Raw genomic sequence first — 20320 nt, 5'->3', positions numbered from 1 at the left:
GCTTTCTAAATTATTTAGCTAACTCCATCCCCATCAACGAACTTAGACTATATAGCCAATATCTTTGAAATTTATAGGTCTTGGTTTTATTAGGAAGACAGTTGGGCATGCCTCAAACTCGTGGTGTGAGCGGTATCGGAGCAGAACAGAGCGGCCACTCCGGCCTCTAAATTAAAAAGCGTTCCGCGCTCAAATTCCATCCATATTACACAACACAAAACTATAAAATAATCTAAACTTCATTCACTCTCAGTGTATAGATCAGGACAGACTTGCGGAACAGGCTGCAGGTCAACAGTCTGACAGCCTGCATGAAGATAAGCATTAATGGTCCAATAGTAAAACAGTGCAATTACCAAAGGGCCCTTGAAATTATCTTTTTAAAGCCAAGGAGGATGGCTTGTAACAATGCTAGTTGTCAGCTCTGCCATAAGTAGTGACTGATCACATTTGCACGTTTTGTTGTTTTGCACTTTCTTTTGCACTTGTTTTATAGTTTGTAATAGTCTTTGTTAAAATTGCACAAATTACACAAATATTTTGAAATATTTGTATACTGTTGTATAGTTTGTTTGGTGTTATTACTTGGTTCTTTGTTAACTGTTATTTTAAGAAGCTGGTTATTTATTTAATATGTAGTGTTTAATAAATGTTAAATGTACAGAGTCTGTAGTGTATCGCACAAACAAGACGCCAACACCCACACTCCCCCACCGACACCGGTCGGACGGCAACCGATACAAGACACCCCCCCCCGACCTACCACCTTGAACACATTTCCTGCGGGAAACCCTGTGTATGTGCATAATTTGTTACTGTTGTTACTTTAGAACATGGCAAATTGATATGTGTAATTTGGCAAAAGAACATTTATTTCAAATCATGGGACAATAATGAAGTGATAAAAAGGTTCTCATTTAATGGGGAATGGGAAATTCAGCATTTTAAATTGAGTAGCTGATTCACAGATTCATCTGGCACAACTGAATTTTCTATGTACCTAGCATACTTTTTTCTTATGACGCATTTTCCATCTATACATTTATATTAATTCATTTAGCTGACACTGTTGTCCAATGTGACTTATATGTCAACTATATTACAAAGGATTACATTCAAGCTACTGTATGTTAGTCCAGCTAACCACCACCCCCATAATCTATAAATCTATAAATATCCAAAGGGCCCTTTATTTATAAGTTGAAAGTTTATTATCAAACTGTATCATTATCAAAGTAAGTTCATTATCAAAATACTTTGATTATTCTATTCTGTTATGATGAATAGGCATTATTCTATTCTGTTATGATCAGAAGCACTGAGCAAGTGGACTCAGCTGTAATTTAGTGTCTTGGTTGCTTGGAAGTGACTTCAGTCTTTTCCCATCATCTTTAGAAGAAGCTGAAAGAGAAGGACACACAGTTAATATACTGAATGCTTAGCAGTCTTGAAATACTGCATCTTTTGTCATGCACATTACACAGTACATTTATGTATTTGTTTTACCTAATAAACGGTGAACTTCTGTTTTGTTTTAGACAATGTTAACTGCTCTCTGAGTTCCTGGCATAACATTAAACTTTAGGTTACCAAAAAGTGATCAATGATCTATGACTAGTGGAAGACTGCCAGATGGTGCAGTTTAGACTGTGTGAAACCCCTTGTGCATAGTAGCATACTCTTGCCGAGAACTTATACTCAAGTTGTCACCTTGTGACACATGATGTGACATTGATGATTTATTGTAGTGTCAATCATTGCCTGGAGCCTTTCTCGCCAGAATCAGAGGCCTGAGTGACCCATATATTTGGTGGTCTTCCACCAGTCGTAGAAACCACTGTAAGCAGCGTTATACTTCCTTGTCACCAGCCTGCCAGATGGCACAGTTTAGACTGTGTGGAAGAGTTAAGACCAAGCAGTCATGAGGGCGTGAACGCATGTCCAACTTTGGCCTGTTGGTGGCGCTAGAGCGCTCAAGGTGCCGGCATGAAACTTGGTGACATTAATCATGGGACTGTCCCTAATCAGTGTGCCAAATTTCACAACTTTTCACCAGACGGTTCTATGGGCTGCCATTGACTTCAATGACGGAAGCGTAATAATAATAATAATAATAATAATAATAATAAGAAAACATAGAAACACAATGGGTGCCTTCGCAGCTTCGCTGCTTGGCCCCCAATAACTAGAAAAGCATTTCCTGAAGGAAATACAGTGCATGAAAATGCAAAAAATATTATGTAAAATATCATACAGAGTAAAAACAAACTATATTGGTTGCTAGGTAGATGAGGTTTAACCTGTTGAGGAGTGAATTCTTTAAGACAATGCGGTTCCCCAGAGAGTGAATTATTTTCCTGGCTCCTTCTAGAATTCTACGTGAACGTTCTATAGTTTCAGTGTTCATAAAATTGTTTAATGGCAGAAAAGTCCCTGAGGGTAATTGTTACGTCATGTTATAGAACCTTTTTCGAAAACGTTCTAATCACATATTTGTGATCGTACTCCCAGGGGCCCAGCTGCATCTGATCACATATTTGTGACCGTACTCCTCAACAGGTTAATATAGTTGGAATGACTGAACAGTTAAATAGGTGGATAGTTTATATAGTTAAATGATTTGCTTGGTAGATAAGGTTTAATATAGTTGGAATGATTGAACGGTTAAATAGGTGGATCATTTAAATGGTTAAATTATTTAGGTAGATAATTGACGATAACTGACAGTTGGAATGGCTCTAATGTTTGCTAGCAGTTATGCTAACTATGTTATCAAAGATAATAATGTTAACCAAGTTACTTAACTTAGCTAATGTTTTCATGTTTAGTAGTTATGCTAAGTAGCATGTTAACAATGCTAACATGGTAACTATGTTAACCATGTGACTTAGCTAACCTAGCTAATCATTTTTAGTAGGTGTGTTAACTATGCTAACTAGCATGCTAACATGTTAAGTATGCTAACCATGTGACTTAGCTAACTTAGCTAATCATTTTTAGTAGGTATGCTAACTATTTTAACTAGCATGCTAACATGCTAACTATGTTAACCATGTTACTTAGCTAACCTAGCTGATCATTTTTAGCAGTTATGCTAACTATGCTAACTAGCAATGTTAACTATGCTAACCATGTTACTTAGCTAACTTAGCTAATCATTTTTAGCAGTTATGCTAACTAGCATGCTAACAATGCTAACCATGTTACTTAGCTAACTTAGCTAATCATTTTTAGCAGTTTTGCTAAAAATGCTAACAATGTTAGCAATGCTAACATGCTAACTAGCTACAGTGAGTAGGAGTCATAGTCAGGGCTTGAAAACGAAATTATTTTTCAAACGTTCCGTTCCGAACGGTTCAGGTAGGCCTATGTTTAACGTTTTCGTTCTTGCATGCGTTCCGCCACCAACATATCGGTCCTGAACCGGTTCGAACATAAAAAATATCGTTCGTTCTTAAAGTTCCGCAGTGTTTGGCGGGCCTATCAAGTCTATTTTTGTGAACTTTACCTTAGAATAGACGTACTCATTATTTCCCCTTGATTTAGCCTATACCGTAGCTATGCCCAAAAATAATAAATCACAGGCGGCATCCAAAAACATTCAGATGGGCTATCCATCCCATAGCCTACAGACTTACTGTAAGCCTAACCTATGCCTATAAATAATTTCTTATCAAAAATATTTCTGGATACGTGCTAAACTCCTTACCTGGTTTTATCCATATGGATTTCTTCAAAGGCTTGTGCTATAATTTCCAACCTGTCTGTTGCTGACAAGGCCTATCTCAAATTTCCCAAATTTAACTCTTCTACATAGAATAGGCTATAATTGCGCAAAAATTTCAAATCCCGACTTTAAAACGACAAGGCGTGGACAGGCAAAATAGGCTATTACGCATAGGCTACAAACAATTTCCAAATAAGTTTCAGTAGCCTAAGCTACGAGCTGGCCTAAGATCCGAAGTGGCAGACGGATAGGTAGGCCTAGTTGGCTACATAGCGGCTTGTTAGCTCACATTAACAGTGTAGATGCGGGCTTGTTTTTCGTGACAACCGAAATAGTCTCCTGACATAGGATATGCTTTTTGTGAAATTTTATAAAATATATAGAGAACTAAAAAAACGTTATTAACCGGTTTTGTGGATTTCAGAATAACGTTTCTGTTCCGAACAGTTGAAGACCATTTTGTTTTCGTTTCCGTTTCTGCTCCTCGTAAAATTCCGTAAAATTCCGTTTGTTTTCGGTTTTCGTTTTCGTTCCTTGAACCGGTTCGGAGCCCTGGTCATAGTTGATGACAAGTAACAGTTACAATGGCTGAACAGTTAAAAAGTTCAGTAGTTTAAAGGGTTAAATTGTTTAACAGTGAAATATTGTAGTGAGGACTTTTATTTTGAAACAGTTTTTGGCAGAGGAAGCAGTTGAACAGGATGTGTAGTCTTAATAGGGCCAGTTTGTATGATCCAGGTGGCCTGAACACCTGCCATAGGATTCTAATTGCTTAATGGCCGTATTATGATGTCATAATCGGCAATGTTAAGTCTATGGGGATTTTTAAAAAGTTTTTCTTTAATAGTTAAAAAAGTATAAAAGTTTCAAAGTTGAAAAGACATAGCAGCTTGGTCTGTTTGAATACATACGTTATAAAGTTTTAACGAAGTTTCTAAGTTAAACTGTTCAAGAGAAATTGCGTACGGAAAAAGTGGTAAGCGGAATAATAATAAGAAGAAGTTGTTGAAGTTGCCTAGGAAGAACAGTACAGTGCATTTTCATGCACTGTAATAAGAAATCATAGAAACACAATGGGTGCCTTCGCAGCTTGGCCCCCAAATATAGCTGCAAGCAGCAATGTGGGGGCCAAGCAGTTGAGCAGGAGTTGTCATGGCAACCCAATGTTGTTACATTATACACACACCCAATTAACCCCCCATCCCACACACACACATATACACAGATAAACCTCCTCTCCCACACACCCCAATAGCCCCCACACATACGCATACCTCAAATATCACCAAATGTATTGTGCGTCCTCAGGTTGTAGCCACGAGTGCACATACCAAGTTTGGTGTCGATACGAGAAAGTGTTGATAATTATAGCGCCCCTAGTGTTCAAAGGTCACTAAATATATTGAGCGTCTTCGGGATGTGTCCCGAGTCCATGTACCAAGTTTGGTATCGATCACGCAGAAAGTGTTGCAAATTATAGCACCCCTAGTGGTCAAAGGTCGCAAAATTGATTGTGCATCCTCAGGATGTGGTCACAAGTCCATGAACCAAGTTTGGTTTTGATACGTCAAAGCATTGCTGAGATATTGAGCTTCTTCCTAATTGGGTCCTGAGACCATGTACTGAGTTTGGTGTTGATACGCGAAAGCTTTGCTGAGATATCACTTCACTTCCTGTTTTGCGGCTTCGCCACCAAACTTGATTGGTTACCACGGGCGACGGGTTATCAATATGGCTCCAAAAAGCAATGCTTTTCTGAGTCATGGTCTGAAGATCATCTGTGCCAAGTTTCATGAAAATCGGATGAACTTTGTGAACTTCGATGCCTTTTAAGTGTTTTTGATGACATTCAATATGGCGGAAGATCCAACATGGCGGAAATTGACGTCATGGGGTGCGTAGAGTTCGGTCTCATCCAAGGATTCCAAATATACCTTAATGTTCAAAATGTGGTGTACAGTAAGTACATAGTGAAAAGCTAGAAACACAATGGGTGCCTTCGCAGCTTCGCTGCTTGGCCCCCAATAATAAGAAAACTAACAAACACAATGGGTACCTTCGCAGCTTGGCCCCCAATAAGAAAAGATAGAAACACAATGGGTGCCTTCGCTGCTTGGCCCCCAATAATAGGGAAGAAAACATAGAATCACTAAGGGTTGCCTCGCAGCTTGGCCCCCAAATAGAAACACAATGGGTGCCTTCGCAGCTTCGCTGCTTGGCCCCCAATAATAAGAAAACATAGAAACACAATGGGTGCCTTCGCAGCTTCGCCCCCAAATAAAACCCCAAAACAGAAAAAGTTGGGACATTGTGTAAAATGTGAATAAAACTAGAATGTAATAATCTGCAAATCTCTTAAACTCATTTTTAGTTGCAAAAAGGACACAGACAATATATCAAATGTTGAAAATGACAAATTTGACTATTTCATGGAAAATATGTTAATTTCGAATTTGATACCAGCAACATGTTTCAAAAAAGTTTGGACGGGGTGACAAAATGCTGGAAAAGTTGTGTAATGGTAAAGAAAACAAAAGGAAGAATGTTTCACAACTAATTACGGTAAGTGGCAACACGATTGGGTATGAAAAAGAGCATCCCAGAGAGGCAGGGTCTCTTAGAAGTAAAGATGTAGGGGTATTCATCACTCTGTGTAAACTTGTGTGCACAAATGATGAAACAATGTAATTTTAATGCTTCTTAACATTAAATTGTGACGTATTTGGGGAGTTAATCATCTACAGCAGCGGTCCCCAACAACCGGGCCGTAGCCTACGACATGAGTTTTAAAAAAAATGCATGCAAACTAAACTAAATTTCATTCGCAATAATGTCACGTTTTTACATGGCATAGGCCTATATGCAGTTGTTTGATTGCACGCATGTTTGCATTTTGCAAGGTCTATTTTCTTACGTCTGTCTGTCCCGCCTTCAACACTTTTACATATTGCCTTCAGCGCAGCCTCAGGTCAGCTCACTTCACTTGATCAGTTCTTGGCTTAACGGTAGTGTCACTACCTAAATTAGCTAAACTGCTATAATGAGCAACAAAAACAAGCAACTGGTGTTTGAGTTCGCGAGCCGCTGCAGAGATTTCTTACAGAAAAAAAGTCACCGTTAGCTGCACATTTTAGTGATGAGGACTGGGTGTCAAAACTCGCTTACGCCATATTCGGGTTGCTTATTGACCTCAACCGGTCACTCCAGGGGAGAATGACGACTGTCTTTAAACTGGCAGATAAAGTCACTGTATTTAAAGCCAAGCTTGATTTGTGGGGACGAATGGGAACGGGGTGTATTTGATATGTTCCAAACAGTAGTGGGGTTTTTGGAGAGACTGAGGCAGGGCCCTTTCTGTCGAAGCTGGTGCGCTGACACCTTGTTGCGCTTTCAAATGAGTTTGAGCGTTAGGCTACTTTCCATCCTCCAAAGATCCACGGCAAACCAATGAGTGGGTCCGCAACCCATTTGTCAATATCCAGAATAGTCCTACCTTGTCAGCGCAGGAGGAAGAGCAGTTGATCGAAATTGCAAATGACGGTGGTCTTAAGAGTGTGTATGAGGAAACCTCTCTGGCGGGTTTTTGGATCAAAACCAAAGCAGAATATCCCGAGATAGCCGTAAAAGCGCTGAAAACGTTGCTACCCTTTTCCACCACGTATCTATGCGAGACCGGGTTTTCTGTAATGACTGCAACTAAGACCAAATTGCGCAATCGTCTGGACTTTTCAAACACACTGAGGGTGTCACTGTCTTCCATCACCTCCAGATGGAACCTTCTTGTTGCAGGGAAACCCTTCTTGCACAGGGCTCCCACTGATTATATTCGTAATGCACGTTCCCATTAGTTCCCATGTTTTGTTCCCATATTTTGTTAAGCATGTTCACACTTGATAGATGTAGCTTCAAGTTGTTCAATTTTCATAGTTCATAGGCCTATTGTTACATTTTTACTTCTTCAAGTTCACGTTTTTCACATTTTTAGAGTTCGTTACCTTCACTGTTCATACATAACTGGAGCTAGTTCTTTTCAAGTAATGCATGCACAACACATATGGGACATCGAACCCCCAACCCACTACCTCCCCACCGGTCCGTGAAAAAAAAAATGGGAATCGAACCGGTCCATGGCACATAAAAGGTTGGGGACCCCTGATCTACAGGAGATAATATTATTAAAACATCCAGAGAAATCTTGCAAACAAGGGAAAGAGCTGACAAACAAATTGGATGTCCGTGGTCTTTTGGACCTCAGATGGCACTGCATCAATACCAGACCTGTTTCCAGACCGGTCATTGTATGGGCTTAGGAAAACCTCTGATAACCATTGTCAATGTGCACAGTTTGATACTCAAGTCAAAAACCGCAGCTAAAATTGTATTGAGACATGATACAGAAAATACCACCCTCGGGCCTGAGCTTGTTTAAAATGGACTCGGGTAACGTGGAAAAGTTTGCCATTCTTTTAAGAAATCATGGATTCTGGGGTAAAGAGGAGACGGCCTATCTAAGTATCCAACCTATCCAACTTGTTTTAGTGCTCAGTTCGAAACCCAACATCTATGACTGTGTGGAGGAGCATTAATGCCTACAGCATGGGCATCTTGCAAATTTGGCAAAGCACAATCAATTCTGAATGATGTATACAGGTTTTGAGCAACATATACTGCCATCCAGGCAATGTCTTTTTCAGGGACGACCTTGAATATTTCAGGAAAACAATGGCAAAATGAATTCGGAATTAGGTGCATAATGGAATGAAAAACATGACTAAGAATACCCCATGCTGTTCAGCAACTGAAATCCTATATCGGGGAGTAATGGGACAACATTTTATTCCAAAACTGTAGCAAACAGAATTTTGTTAAATGAAGAGGTGAAGCTGCACAGTGGTAAACATGCTCCCGTCCCAACTTTTTTTGAAATATGTTGCTAGCATCAAATTAAAAATTAACAAATATTTTCCATGAAATAGTCCAAATTTTAATTTTCAACATTTTATATGTTGTCTATGTCCTTTTTGCTGCTAAATATGGATTTACGATACTTGTATATTATCACATTCTATTTATCTATCTATAGCATTTTACACATTGTCCCAACTTTTTCTGTTTTGGGGTTGTAATAAAACAAGGGAAATTAAATATAAATATAGATAGATAGACAGACAGATAGAGATACTTTATTGATCCCCAAGGGGAAATTCAAGGTCTCAGTAGCATACAGACATCACACACAACATGCACTTACAGCTGAAAAACTAATATACATATAAGACAACTCCACTGTACAATAGAGACAGTAGAAGATAAACATGATACCATGATACACTACCGTATTTTCCGGACTATAAGTCACACTTTTTTTCATAGTTTGGCAGGTCCTGCAACTTATAGTCAGGTGCGACTTATATATGAAAAAAAATATATAATTGAACATGTTTTTAAATGTTAATTTATATTAACTGACATGAACCCTACATGCTTAAATCCTCAAATTATGGCCGGGATTCTATTTATAGCCGGGCCTCAGATTCTGACAAATAAAAGCCAGTATAATTTTGTTTCAATTTAACTCATAAAAGAGCTCTTCTTAATAATTTATATTGTTGGTTGGTTTAATATTGTTGCCAATGAAGTCATTGTACTACACCATGAGTCTCCAACACCTTGCTATCAAGCTACCAGTCGCACGCAGCCCATTTCTGAGCTAGAGGCTGAAGCAATAACCTACATTTGAACACCATTGTTGCTGCCAGGCATCAGCCTAAGAATTTTTATAAAAAAGTAAATCATGCATAATTTTAAAAATAACTAAATTTAGGCCATCTTAGACCTCTTTGGCTATACTGAATAAGGTTTCCCTTGCATTACAGCGCGCGTTCCATAAATGAATGAAAGTGGATGCCTTATGCAATAAGCGGATGGAAATCTCGACACTCTTTCATATATGAAACTTAATAGTGAACCATTAAATACCCCACAGATTTCAGTCCCGATATTTAGCAGTATAATCAAACAGTCCAAATGTAAATTAAATCTCAAATTGAACATCTTCTGCTTTTGATAGCCTACCGCTCCAAACGAAAAGTATAGGCCTATATCTCACAATAAAACGCAAGAAATAAAGGCCTATAGCTGATTCGAATATGCTCCAAATAAAGGTGCTGTACTTTGCCCAGCCATAATTTGAGGATTTACGATAGTCTGTCCCCTAAACATTCCTCACCCGTTATCTAGACATGCATGAAAACATTTGAAAACAAAACTCACTGCCATGTAATATTTGATCGCTGTTTTGCTACTAATTATCTTTCACGTGAATACGCACAGAAAGTGAAAGTAGGCCTACTATGCGCTCCGTGTCTGTAGCTGTCTGTCATGCTTCTGTGTTTGCAAAATTCCTGACGGTTCCTGATCGCTAAACGTTTGTTTTCCTTTCCTGTCGATAGCGGTTGATGTAGAAGCACCTATATAGGCTATAATTTGACTATTGAATTTTAGCTAAATTTTCATGTATGTCAGCAGCCTTCGGCTTGCCTCTTGCCACTATTCACTCCTTTGTCTTCAACATTCCCTGTAGAATTCTCAATATTTTGGGCCAGTTACATAGTCTGGTTCTTAGTCTTGGATTTTGTGAAATAAATTTATAAATATCACCTGCTTGTTGCAGCTTCGGTCTGCACGTCCTTTTAAAACCGCATCTTTTTCTCTCTCTCTCGAGCATTTAATCCGCTGCCGGCTTGTCTCCACACCGTCCAAAATGCTTGATTGCATTGCATTCTCCACATTTTTAGCTAAATCTTCATGTACCACATCAGCATTTTTGTTCAGTGAATCTTTTGTAAATTGCTTTACAAATACCGTCGGGCCTAAATAGGCCTATTGCCTGGCTTGCCTCAGCTTCGGTCACGTCCTTTTAAAACCGTCTTTTTCTCTATCGTGAGCATTTAATCTGCTGCCAGCTCCAAATCGCCCAAAATGCTTGATTGCATTGCATTCTCCACATTTTTAGCTACATTTTCATGTATCATATCAGCATTTTTGTTCAGTGAATCTTTTGTATAATCTGCTGCCAGCTTGTGACTCCACATCGCCCAAAATGCTTGATTGCATTATATTCTCCACATTTTAGATACATTTTGGTGTACCACATGGCCTCCTCTTGGCTGCTTTGACTCCTTCGTCTTCATCTTTTTGGCCTCAATAATCCAGTTACATAGTCTCTGTTTTTGGTTTTGGATTTTGTGAAATACATTTCTAAATAAATGCAACTTATAGTCTGGTGCGACTTATATATGTTTTTTTTCCTGTTCATGACGCATTTTTTGACTGATGCGACTTGTACTCAGGAGCGACTTATAGTCCGGAAAATACGGTAAATACTAAATATACTATAACAACTAAATCAAATATCAACAAAGTGTAGGAATAGGTTGAGGTAAAAGCTTATAGCCATTGGTCAAGTATTGAGTATAAGGTATCAAGCATCAAGTACGGCCACAGTCCAGGAGGGAGGGAGGGGGTTGTGCAAATGTGCTAATATAGCATGTAAACAGACCATGCAGAGAAGTCTATCTCTCCTCTACCCTTAAGTGAAGCGCTGAACAGTTCAATGGCCCTGGGGACAAATTACTTCCTCAGTCTATCAGTTGTGCATGACATTGAGTGAAGTCTCCAGCTGATCAGGCTCTTCTGCTTTACAATAGTGCTATGGAGTGGATGACATTCATTGTCCAAGATGCTGATCAGTTTGTTCAGGGTCCTTTTGTCTGATATTGAAGTGATGCACTCCAGTTCGGCTCCCACAACTAATTGTAAAATAATATGTAAAAAGCATAAATAAAAGCTATAAAAAACATAGTGCAATTAAGATACTATAATCCGACTAAGAGAAAGCCACAGTTTTGTCTTTTTTGTTTTAAAACAGGTAGCAGTTGGAACATTTTCCATCAGTACTCTATAAACATTTCATATCCGCTGGTTGGTTCTGACAGTGGGTTCTTTGTGTACATTTTCTTTTGAAATCTGAGGTCTTGAGGGAGGTGATTTAAAAACAAGTAACAGTACTTTTAAATCAATTCTAAAAGTTGCAGGGACTTGAGTACTGGGATGATTTTGTGAGAACTCTAAGTGTTTTGTATGACTTGAAGTTGTTTGGTAAAGTAGTAACTCTAATTCTTTCGTCCCTTTTGCCAAATATAATTACTCCCGTCTGATCTCTTCCGATTGATCTGATTGTTCTTTATCTTTTGTCCAAGTGGTCCAGTAACACTAAAACCGAGGTTTTGCCGTCATCAGTATTAAAACGTATGTTGTTTAAAACCTTGATCAGGGCTGTGATTGCACAAAACCTGACCTGAAAATGGTCAAAACAGCGGTTTCATGTCAGAAAGGCAGTTATAACTGTAAACCAAGGCCATAGTCATGATGTCATGGGAGGGATCAAATCTGTGGTGGGGTCTGGGGGACCCCCCCAAAAAATTTAAATACATTTCCTGCCATGCAAAAATATTACTAAAAATCACAAACAAGTCATTAGTTAAGTCAGTCAATTAGGGCAGTGGTTTTCAAAGTGGGGGCCGCAAGGGGGCCTCAGCAAGTTGGAAGGAAAAATAAAAGCAACAAATAATAATGTGTCACATATCTGAACATTATATTTTCCATGATAATGACTGTGAATAATAGTCGAGTGATAGCTCTCATATAGCAGAAAGCCCCAAATGCAATTTTTACACACTGTACAGTATGCTCCATCGTGAAGTGCTTGTGGCTAAAATAATTATTAGGATTAGCGTAATGTAAATGTGAACAGGTATGATAAGGGATCAGATTCCAAAAATAATTCTGTGGAAATGCACATCTGTCATACCTGTTAATTCGTACTCGTCGCTCGACTTATCGTGACTAAATTCAAGATGGCGGCGAATGGTAAACTTCCTGAAGGTACTGTCTGTATAAATCGTCTTCTAAATAAACTACCAGGGCTTTTTCAAAGTTGTCAATGTCTCGTTTTAAATGTCGGGACCCTCGGAAGTCTACCAATAAAGTGTGGAGCTACTTTGAGCCTCCTAAATGGTGGAAAACAGTGATTTATTTGCATGGCTAGACCGATGTCTGAGGCCCCCCCATTGAAAACCTGTTGGTAGCATCGGCTAACTAGCGCCAGATTTCGGAGTGCAGGGGACAAGTCGAGATGAGCTATGAGACAAAAGTTCACACTCGGTATCATGTTTCAACATACTTTAGGTCAATATTACACCGAACTTCTCCTTTAACCTCTATATTACACAGAATGCAATGGCTCTTTGACTAATTACCTTACACCTGAGGAATATTTTAACTAAGGCTTAGACTCATAGGTTTGGACCTATATAATAAAAGATTTTGTATTTGGGGGCCTATAGCAGCGAAGCTGCAGGACTTCATTGCGTGTCTTAGTTTTCTTATTGTTATACTTTCTTCTGGCATGGGAGTCTATGGCAGCCCATAGAACTGTCTGGTAAAAAGATGTAAAATTTGGCACATTGATTGGGGACAGTCCCATGATTTATTTCACCAAGTTTCATGTCTGCTAAAAAGACACTAAAACACTAAAAACTTTTCACAGGTCCTAAACTTGGTCCGATTTTCACGTAACTTGGCACAGATGATCTTTAGACAAAGCCTCACAAAAGATACCTATAGGCGTTTTGATATTCGAAAGCTTAATTCAATACAACTAGAGATGTCCGATAATATCGGCCCACTGATATTATCGGCCCGATATTAGCATAAAAATGTAATATCTGTTAATATCGTTATCGGATTTTTTTTGCCTTAAAACCGATAAAATAATGCTTGCGTTACACCCAAATAGTGCCTATGCGCTCCTGAAGCGTTTACTGGCGCACAGATGATGACCTCATCAAGCTGCGTCTTGAAGCATACAAACAAGCGTGGATGGCTGCAGTAACAAACTTGCTCGCTCTGTTTCAACATTATGTCTGTGGTTTGGAATTATTTTCAAGTGTCTCCTTCGGACGTTAAACTTGCGATTTGCAATGACTGCAAAGCGTCAGATCTATTTCGACCTCACTCTGACCGTCACTACGGTCTAAAAAAGGAATGATCACCTTCGTTCTGCCCATCACCGAGACCATATGTCAACAAAGTCATGCCCATGACCTCCGGAAGCAGAACGACTCGAGCTTGTAAATAGCGGAGATTGCTCCGGTTCAGTCTCTCACCTTGATCGCCTCACCTGAGACCTGTGATGCATTGAGTGCATTACTTTCACTGCTTTCTTGCTTTGACTGTGTTTGTTAGTCTGCATGTGGCGGTAACCTGTGTTTTTTCAGGAAACCCGTTTAACTTGTTGGCGCCTTTCCTGAGTTCACCCCATACCGCGCGTGGAGGGGGCTAGTATGAGCCTACTGCATGCGTTGGCACTGCTGCGGGCTACCCGTTTCAGTGTTATTTTCCTTTTGTGTGTGCCAGGTTTCGGGTTGTTGTTTGTTAACTACTGTGTACCTTATCTGGCTGTTCGGCTAGTTGGGCTTGGTGTGAGCCTGCTGGGTGCGTTCGCGCGCGGCGTGGGCCACCGTTATTATTTCTGTTTACTGCTCTGGCAGCGGAACCTGTGTGGGCCTGATCAGCGTATGTGCTTTCGGCAGCAAGGCTAATGTTACTGTGTGCTTCTTGTTAGCTTTGTTGTTGTGTGCTAGGCTACTTGCAAAGGTAAGTTTAGCTGTTTGTGTCTGCTAGGTGCAGTCTTGCCGCGAGTCGCGCGGGCTGCTGTGTCTTTTCTCCAGTTGTCCACTGGTTATGCGTCGGCTGGCGTGCGTTCGCGCACCGTTAACCGCCTTCTTTTGTGTATCTGTTGTGTACCCGTGCTGTATCTCTTTACGGGCTGCTGCTTGCAGACCCAGTGCGTTAATGCGGCCAAAGGTAAGTGCCTTATTGTATTGTATTGTGTTGTATTGCATTGTGGTAGGCAATGGCGGCACACTACTGCAGAGTCTGTAGGGCCACGATGGCCCCAATGGCGGGCATAGAGAGTGTCCCGCTTGCCTTGGGGCCGCCCACCTCCTGGAGGATGTCGACAGCCCCTGCAGCGCCAGCCTGTGACCTTCCTAGGGAGGAGCGGCTCCGCCCGGGCTGACCAGGCATGTAACCCGCGTGCGTGGGCCGGGACGAGCGGGCTCACCCGACCGACCATCCCACTCTCATAGGCATGGCCGTAAGCATATGCACAAAGCGTGCTTGGCAACATGGAGTCCCCTTCCAGGCATGATCAGGTGAAGGTCCCTGGACCTGCTAAGCGCTTCGGCTCCAGCGGCCGCGGTCGAGGGTAATGGCGCGAGTCGCTTCAGATTCTCTCAGCTCTCAGGCTCTGGCTGGGAGGATGGACAGGCTGGAGGGTCTCAGGGCACGTCATCCCTTCTCTGCCCCCTGGCCAGGAAGGTCTCTCCCCATCCAGGCCTGAGGAGCCATGAGATGCGGATGTTGATCTGGGTGATGTGGATGTGCTGTCGCTCCATGCCCCTCGTTCTAACGATCGATGGCGTGCGGGGCGGCCTCCCTGGATGAGCTACATCCAGACATGGTGGAGCCAACTGATGAATCCCGCGGTGCCAGGGGAGGTCCCGTCGGCTCCTTGATGTCGCGGGTGTTGAGTGCCTCCAAGATCCTGGGTCTTCAGGCCCCTATGCCGAACATGGCTTCCCTTGGGGCGTCTGGGAAGGCGTCTCGCTGCAGCCCACCACCCTGTATACCCGTGGCAGTGGATTACACGCGAAGGTGCTGCGGACGGCATGGGGTAAGTCGCTACAGCGCCCCCAATTCAATCCAGGTTGCCGTCGGTTGCCGATCGAGCAGTCCATCGCCGCCTGGACTTCCCTGGGGCCTGCCAATGCATCTCCCAATCCACGCTGCCCGCGTAAGGAGTGTGCCAAGACGGACCGTCTCATCAGTCACTGCTTTGGCGCATCAGCGCGGGCAGCCCGTATGGGCACGCCCTGGCCATCACTCTGGCGGCTCTGCGAAAAACGATGAGCCCGGAGGACCATGATGCAAGGGCCCTGGTGGATGCAGCACTGTCAGCCCACTCCCAGCTGACGCGTGATGTGGGGAGTGCTATGGCCTCTGCGGTGCTGTGCCGTAGACAGGTGACAGGACAACCTCTCTCCCTGATGCCATCAGGACAGACCTGTTAGGTCTCCCCGTGGTGCCTGGGCATGTGTTCCATCCAGACTCCCAGGGGGTGCTGGACAGAGTGGAACAGGCTGGCGCTTCTAGAGAAACTGGTCAGTGTGTGTGCCACAGGCGGGCTCCGGTTCCCCACAAGGCAGCATCAGGTAAGTATGGGCGGTGGCAGCCCGCCCGAACACCACAGGTAAGTACCAACTATGCAACTATGCGGGACCGGCGCTTTCGTGCACCAGACCAGAGCTCAGCCCCAACTCCCTGGCCCAGAGGACAGCAAAGACCTTGACGGGCGCAGGCAGAGGTGCAGGCCGCGGTGGCGGTCCTGCCTAGGGATCGGGGCTGCCCGTCGGTGCCCTCCCAGCTGTCCAGGACCTCCTGGGAAGGGATTGTGCCAGACTCTTGGGTTGTGGCTCACGGTGACTCCGCGGTTACGCCTACAGTTTCGGCGCCCCCCCCTCGTTTTCAGGGGTCAAGATGGCGTCTGTGAAAGACCCCTTTTAAATTCCGTGCTTGTCAAGGAGGTCCAGGAGTTGCTTCTGAAAGGGCCATCTCAGAATTACCGCTACGCGCCACGGCACACTGGGTTTTATTCCAAATATTTTATTGTGCCCAAAAAGAGCGGAGGTTACCGGCCGGTCCGCCGACCTCAGGCCCTTGAACCAGTACCTCAAGGTGCTGCCATTCAAAATGGTCCACGTTGGAATAGTGATTCGTTCCATCCAGGAAGGGGAGTGGTTTCGTCTCTGGATCTAAAAGCAGCGTACTTCCGTCCCTATCTGCCCAGCACACAGGTCCTTCCTCCAGCATTAAGCCTTCCAAGGCAGGGGTGTTACAGTTTCAGGTCCTCCCATTTGGCCTTTCACTGGCCCCAGAATTCTTACTTTAGCGTGGTGGCAGCTTGCAGCTAGCCCCCTGCAGGTCCAGGGCCAAGATCCTACCATACCTGGACGACTGGCTAATTTGTGCCCCATCTCAGGTGCAGGTGGTGCCACGACACCAACACGGTTCTGACCCATATCCAGGCCCTGGGTTTCACGGTCAACTGGAAAAGAGCAACTTGCAGCCCGGCAGGCGGTTTCCTTGGTGTCCTCCTCGACTTCGGTCAGCATGGCGTCTCTCACTCCGCGGAGGGCAGACAGCTTGACCCGAGGCTCTGACAGGCTTCGGCTGGGCAGACTGGTCACCGCCCACAAAGTCCAGAGGCTGTTGGGCTTAATGGCGCGGCAGCTCTTGGTACTGCCATTGGGCCTGCTGAAGGCGCCCCCTGCAGTGTTGGTTCAATGCCTTTCAGCTCCACCCGAGGCGACAGGCATGTGAAGTTGCGGGTGTCTCCTGCTTGCATCGAGCCCTGTGTCCTTGGGCCGGACAGGAGGTTCTTACTCCAGGGTGTTCCACTGGGGGCCTTCCTCACAAGAGGGAAGTCATCTCGACAGACAGCTTCTCTGACAGGCTGGGAGCTGTCTGGGAAGGGCTGTCAGCGAGGGTGTGGCCTCCCTCCCTGGGCGTCCAGAGCACATCAACGTCCTCGAGCTGAAGGCCATCCATCTCGCCCTGCAGAGGTTCCTGCCAGAGTTAGAAGCCAACATGTTCTGGTGAGGTCAGGCGGCACCTCGGCGGTGTATCATGTCAATCACCAAAGGCGGCACAAGGTCCTGGCCGGTGCCTCCAGGTGGCGGAGGAGTTGCTGTCATGGGCATGGCAGCGTCTGGCTTCAGTGAGGGCAGTACACCGTTCCAAGAGTGGAGAACAGGGCCGACATTCTCTCAGGACGGGCCACTCCCGGGGAATGGAGATTGAACCCAGAGGTGGTCAGCCAGGTCTGGGCTCAGTATGGGACTCCACAAGTGGACCCTATTTGCGTCGGCAGAAAGCGACTCACTGCCCAGAGTGGTACTCTCGTGGGACAGGGAGGCAGTTTGGGCCTGGATGCTCTGTCACAAGACTGGCCGACAGGCTTGTTTTGCAGCTTTTCCTCCATCCCCTCTTGTACCTCAGGTCCTGCGGAGGATCAGGGAGGGCCAACACACAGTTCTGCTGGTTGCTCCCACGGTGGCAGCGAGGCCTTGGTTTCAGACCTTCTCCGGCTCCCTGCGGGTCAGCCATGGCAGTTACCCTGCGGGCGGATCTTCTGTCACAAGCAGGCGGGCAGATCTGGCATCGAACCCAGGTGCCCTGCACCTGTGGGTTTGGCCCCTGCAGAGTCAGTCATTGAACAGCTAGCTGAGTCTGTGCAGGAGACTCTGAACAAGCGCCAGGGCTCCTTCTACTAGAGCTTGCTATGCACTCAGGTGGAGGATCTTTTTCGGATTGGTGTGCCAGCTTGGGTCTTGGGCCAGCGGTTTACCCTGTGCCACAAGTTTTGCGCTTCTTGCAGTCCTATTTGGATCAAGGCAAGGCGGTCAGTACTGTGAAGGTTTATGCCTCGGCCATTTCAGCCTTTCACCAGGGTGCGGATAACAGGCCTTGGGTAGGCATCCACTGATTGGTCAGTTTTTAAAGGGCCCGCCCGGTTCGTCCAGTTAAGCACTTTGCGGGCACCAAACTGGGATTTGCCCACTGTTTTAATGTCTCTTACTGAAGGCCTGTATGAGCCCATTTTAGATGCAGATCTGCGATCTTTGTCTCTGAAAACTAGCTTTCTCCTGGCTCTTTTTGTTCGCCAGGCCGGGAGCTGTCGCCCTCTCCGTCAGCGAAGACTGCCTGAGGTGGCAGGCAGGGGGGCACTGGCGTGTCACTTTGGCCTAATCCAGCCTTCCTGCCTAAGGTTCTAAGTCAGCAGTCTATCAACCAGGTTCTGGAGCTGACCCAATTCCAGCCGTCTGCTGCCTCACAGGCAAAGCGCGACAAGTTGCTCACTCTGTGTCCAGCCAGGGCTTTGAGAGCTTATCTGGCCCGTCACGCAGTCGTTGAGGAGGGAACACACTCAACTTTTTGTCTGTTATGGGGCGGCGAAGCAGGGACTACCGCTTTCCAAACAGCGGCTGTCGCATTGGCTGGTTGAGGTGATTTCCCATGCCTACCAGGCTCTGGGAATGCCGGTCCCTTCGGGTACAAGGGCTCACTCCACCAGGAGTATGGCTACGTCTTGGGCTGCCCTTAAGGGGTACCAGCAAGCGATATCTGTGCAGCGGCTTCATGGGCGACGCCTTGCACTTTACCAGGTTTTATAGGGTGGGCGTCACTTTCGCCCAGCTCAGGTTGGCGGCGCTGCCCTCGTATGCGTGACCGGCGAGGTTTTAATGGTTAGCTTAGAGCTCCTCGCGACTTTTTTGGTATGTGTCATCCCTTTTTTAGACCGTAGTGACGGTCAGAGTGAGGTCGAAACAGATCGTAAGTTACGCATGTAACTATGGATCTGTGAGACCGAGGGATGACTGTCACTATCCTTGTCATTTCGGACCATCCTGAGGCTCCAAGGTAGGAGACTGAACCGGGAGCAATCTCCGCTATTTACAAGCTCGAGTCGTTCTGCTTCCGGAGGTCATGGGCATGACTTTGTTGACATATGGTCTCGGTGATAGGCAGAACGAAGGTGATCATTCCTTTTTTAGACCGTAGTGACGGTCATCCCTCGGTCTCACAGATCCATAGTTACATGCGCAACTTACGTTATGCGAGGCAGAACCAAGACTTCTTCCTTCAATACTTCCAGGATGAATCATTCAGAGAGTTACGCGGCATTTGTGCAGCAAAGCAATGAGAAAAAGCAACAGGGACAGGCGGCGGCACTGAAAAAAAAGACTCAGTTGATGCTCAAAGAGTCCACCAAGAAAAAACAGAAATACGCCAAGGACCACCCCAGGGCAAAAGCCATCAATCGGAAAATCATTGAGTGTATTGCACTGGATAACCAGCCCTTTTCAATTGTGCAAGACGCCGGATTCACCAATCTTGTGGAGTTCCTCGAGCCACGCTTTATCATGCCCAATCGCAAGTATTTAACAGATGTTTGCTTACCCGAGTTGTTGTTTACAGCCACGTCGAGAAGCTAATTGCTCAAATCACCTCAAGCCTGAAGTATTTTTTTGTAGCTCAAACAAATGTTTTCCAAATTGTGCATTATAGTTGCCACATTGTAATTGACTCATATTTGTGCATTCATTTAATTAAGGTGATTGAGTTTTAGTTAAAGAAACAGTTCATGAAGCATCCTATAAATGCAGGCTCATTTAACACAGAAAAAGGGTAGCCTGTCATACACTATGCCTGGTATTTTAGTTGGCTTTACATTCTGCTATGTTGCACATAGTTGTTCAGGTACAATGTTTTATCATTTGTGAAGAAGTCAAATTTGCCCTATTTGTTGTGGGCATTGTCAAGATTCTCAGGGAGAGTGTAATCCAAACTGTTGTTTGAGACAATTAAAAAATAAAATAAATAAATAAACATGGCACTATTCCCCTG

At 44.2% G+C, this 20320-nt stretch overlaps 1 protein-coding gene across 1 annotated transcript in view; it reads right to left on the bottom strand.

Moving 5' to 3' along the window:
- Nucleotides 1–851: 851 nt before the first annotated feature.
- afmid (arylformamidase) overlaps nucleotides 852–20320 on the bottom strand; it is a 92774-nt gene continuing 73305 nt past the window's right edge. Inside the window, exon 10 of the mRNA XM_048252411.1 lies at nucleotides 852–1401. Within this exon, the coding sequence (XP_048108368.1) occupies nucleotides 1372–1401 (30 nt within the window). The 3' untranslated portion in view covers nucleotides 852–1371. The remainder of the gene's footprint in view (nucleotides 1402–20320) is intronic.

The sequence above is a fragment of the Alosa alosa genome, chromosome 9 (genome assembly GCF_017589495.1).
Source record: "Alosa alosa isolate M-15738 ecotype Scorff River chromosome 9, AALO_Geno_1.1, whole genome shotgun sequence".
Lineage (NCBI taxonomy): Eukaryota > Metazoa > Chordata > Actinopteri > Clupeiformes > Clupeidae > Alosa > Alosa alosa.
The sequence above is the reverse complement of the archived record's forward strand: the minus strand, read 5'-3'. Positions and strand labels throughout refer to the sequence as shown.